Below are 2832 nucleotides of genomic sequence, written 5' to 3' on the forward strand. Positions count from 1 at the left end.
GTTTATCGCAAGGAACTATTGTATCTAACTCAAAAATATTAAAATGTGTTATTCACTTGTGTGTATTTAGACCAATTTTTGACATTTAAACCTGTTCAATATACAGCATTTATATTATTTTACTCTATTGCATGTACGATTATCACATTTGACGTAGATGGTCATGTTGAGTAATAGGAGTGTCTTTGAAAATAGTAAGGTTAAGGTGACAATGCACATTTTATAACCAGTGTGTCAGGTTGCCCACTTAATACTTAAGCTCATCACTTAATATTTAAACCCAACTCTCTCCAAGGTTGATACCTCGATCCATTTGAGATACCTTATTGTCTGTAGGTATGAGAATTATATTCAGTGAATTGCAGAGCTTAATTGTATTTCAGATGAACTGGTGCTCAAAATTGTAAAGAACCAAAATATCGAGGATTTTATAACTTTAGAAAAGAAACTACACACATCGGGAAATTATATTTGTTCACATACCTTACCTCACATCGTTGCTGCATATGGATCAACAGAAATGGTAAAATGTATGAAGACATGGGACCGAATCGAGTGGGACGAAGAATCTGAAATCTCCGAACACATATTTGGGAAAGCACTGAAAGAAGTTACCAGAGCCACAGCATTGTATTTAGCAACCTTCATGGATAGAACAGAGATGGTACGCTCGCTCATTAGTTGCGCAGGAGAAGACAACATCAACTGCTGTATTCGAAACTTAGACCTAAGTAATCAAATGGAAGAAGTTTTCATGTTAGATATAGCCGAAACGTTAAAGATGAAACATGCTGATCTCAAACCCGTCGTTATTCCAGGGCATTGCAGGGATGAGGAAGGCAAACGTACACGGACGTTTATTGTGTATTCAGAACAGGTCGTTAAAGCTTCTTGTTATACACTTGATGATCTTGCTTTGGTAAAAATTCGAAATCCATACATCTATACAAAAGAGGTGGAATGCAGTACAGTCAAGCAAAACACAATTTCGGCTGAAGATGCAAAACGGGCTGAAAAGGCTCTGTCAATTCACAGGGAGATGCTGTGGAGAAACCATAGCAACTTGAATATCATCGGCGTCAGTCCGTTGATTTACCGGAAAAACGGAGACGTTATCATAGAAAAATCTTGTATAGCTCTTTACTGTAGTACAAAGGGCGTAGTGCCACTTGGGGACCCCGTGTTCCCAAAGAAGCTAGACATTGGAGAAGGGGACTTTATTGATGTTGATGTGCACGAAGGTTTCTTCAGACGTGGAGCATACACATCAGAGCCGGCTAGTTGCTACCACCAAACACTCAAAATGGGCTGCAATATCGGGCGATCGACACCGGAGTATGATGCACAAGGGAACCGTCTTCAATTTATTGGTGGCACACATGGACCTTTTGTCAAATTCGATAACAAGATAGGGTTTCTCACTTGTGCACATGTGTTGTTTGATATTCCAGTCCAGACAATGCGTGTAGATTTCCAACACGACGGTACCAACAACAAAATAGAAATCGTACAGCCTTCCGTCGATTCAATAATTCCTAGCGGTTCAGCATGTGGATATGTTCACAGAGCAATTTTCGATCCTCAAAGGAACCCAAGCATCGATGTCGGTGTTATTGAAATCACTGATGCAAGTAGGAGCCCTTCAAGAGGGCAATTCGCCAACGAAAAACATAGCAGCTACAAAAATGCAGGTACGTCTTACGCCAGGGGGATGAAATACATAATTGTTAACAGAAACTAGACAAGACATTGTTTCATGTTTTGGAGGGAACATATGTAATTCTATACGGAAACTTGTCCTTTAAAATGACCAGGATCATTTACACTGATTTCCCTTGATGACGATGTTATATTAATTAATCGTATTCAGATGACTCTGATTTTATTAACATTAATATTTATTTCCAACAACAGATACTGAATCATTATAAATATATATTGATACATTTGTCAGTGTTGAGCGAACATTAAAGGATTCATCAATAAATTTACTAAGTTAAGTATGTTGCAATGCATGGTGTTCGTTGAGAAAAAATCAAATCGTTCAATTGAATCTTTCTTATGACAGTTCCTCTCAACTAGTAGCTCTAAACTATTTGACTCATAAATCAATCAAACATTTCCACCCATTGATTGTTATTTTGATGTTGCATTATAACAGGATTTGACGAACTACCCGAGTACAACAGTGGGTCTATCCAACGAGACTTAACTCATTTTGGTACTACGCACATTGTTTTCAAATTTGGCAGCGAGAGTGACATCACGAAAGGGACACTAGACGTGTATGGAGTGAATGTAAGGCCATTGTTGACTGTATTGGGCTTACCAAGTGGTTCAGGTCAGGCCGAGATGAACAACCAATACCAAGTATTTGGAGCCTATCCAACAATGACGTTTTCTCAGCTTGGCGACTCGGGTTCTGCGGTGTTTATGAAAACAACTGGTACCGATCAATTGACATGTATAGGTATGGTTATCGGATATGCGTACATAGGTACCAACCCATTCCCAGCAACAGTTGTTACACCTATCGGTGCAATATTGGACGGTTTAGGTCAAGATTACTCCATAGCATCGTTTCAATAGAATCCAAAACAAAGGAAGGAGATTGAAATATTATTGAGGAGTCTTTTTCAAACGTTGATTCGTTTGGCCCAATATTCCAAATCAATCTGATCAAAGCCATGATATACAGGTTTGCTTTGGGCCGCAAAATTCATATGTGGCTTCATTTCTGTAGAAACAATATTTTCAAAAAGATTTCAATACCATAGGTTCCACACATTGACCATTTTGCAACTAAGCCAATCGTTATTGGTTCTGCTTTTT

General features: G+C 38.5%; 1 protein-coding gene across 1 annotated transcript; it reads left to right on the forward strand.

Moving 5' to 3' along the window:
* The first annotated feature begins 391 nt into the window (after positions 1-391).
* LOC132564975 (uncharacterized) lies at positions 392-2589 on the forward strand. The gene is made up of 2 exons (XM_060229580.1): positions 392-1691; positions 2162-2589. Exons 1-2 carry the CDS (start codon positions 521-523, stop codon positions 2587-2589), a joined length of 1599 nt encoding a protein of 532 aa, XP_060085563.1. The 5' UTR covers positions 392-520.
* The last annotated feature ends 243 nt before the right edge of the window (positions 2590-2832 follow it).

Source organism: Ylistrum balloti, unplaced genomic scaffold (genome assembly GCF_031769215.1).
Source record: "Ylistrum balloti isolate Yb309-2 unplaced genomic scaffold, AGI_CSIRO_Ybal_v1 Utg373568, whole genome shotgun sequence".
NCBI lineage: Eukaryota > Metazoa > Mollusca > Bivalvia > Pectinida > Pectinidae > Ylistrum > Ylistrum balloti.

Excerpts from the sequence above, each read along its gene's own strand:
- LOC132564975 (XM_060229580.1), top strand. The coding sequence starts at position 521 with ATGGTAAAATGTATGAAGACATGGGACCGAATCGAGTGGGACGAAGAA. Across the intron at positions 1,692-2,161 it reads TAGCAGCTACAAAAATGCAG|GATTTGACGAACTACCCGAG; the intron begins GTACGTCTTACG and ends GCATTATAACAG.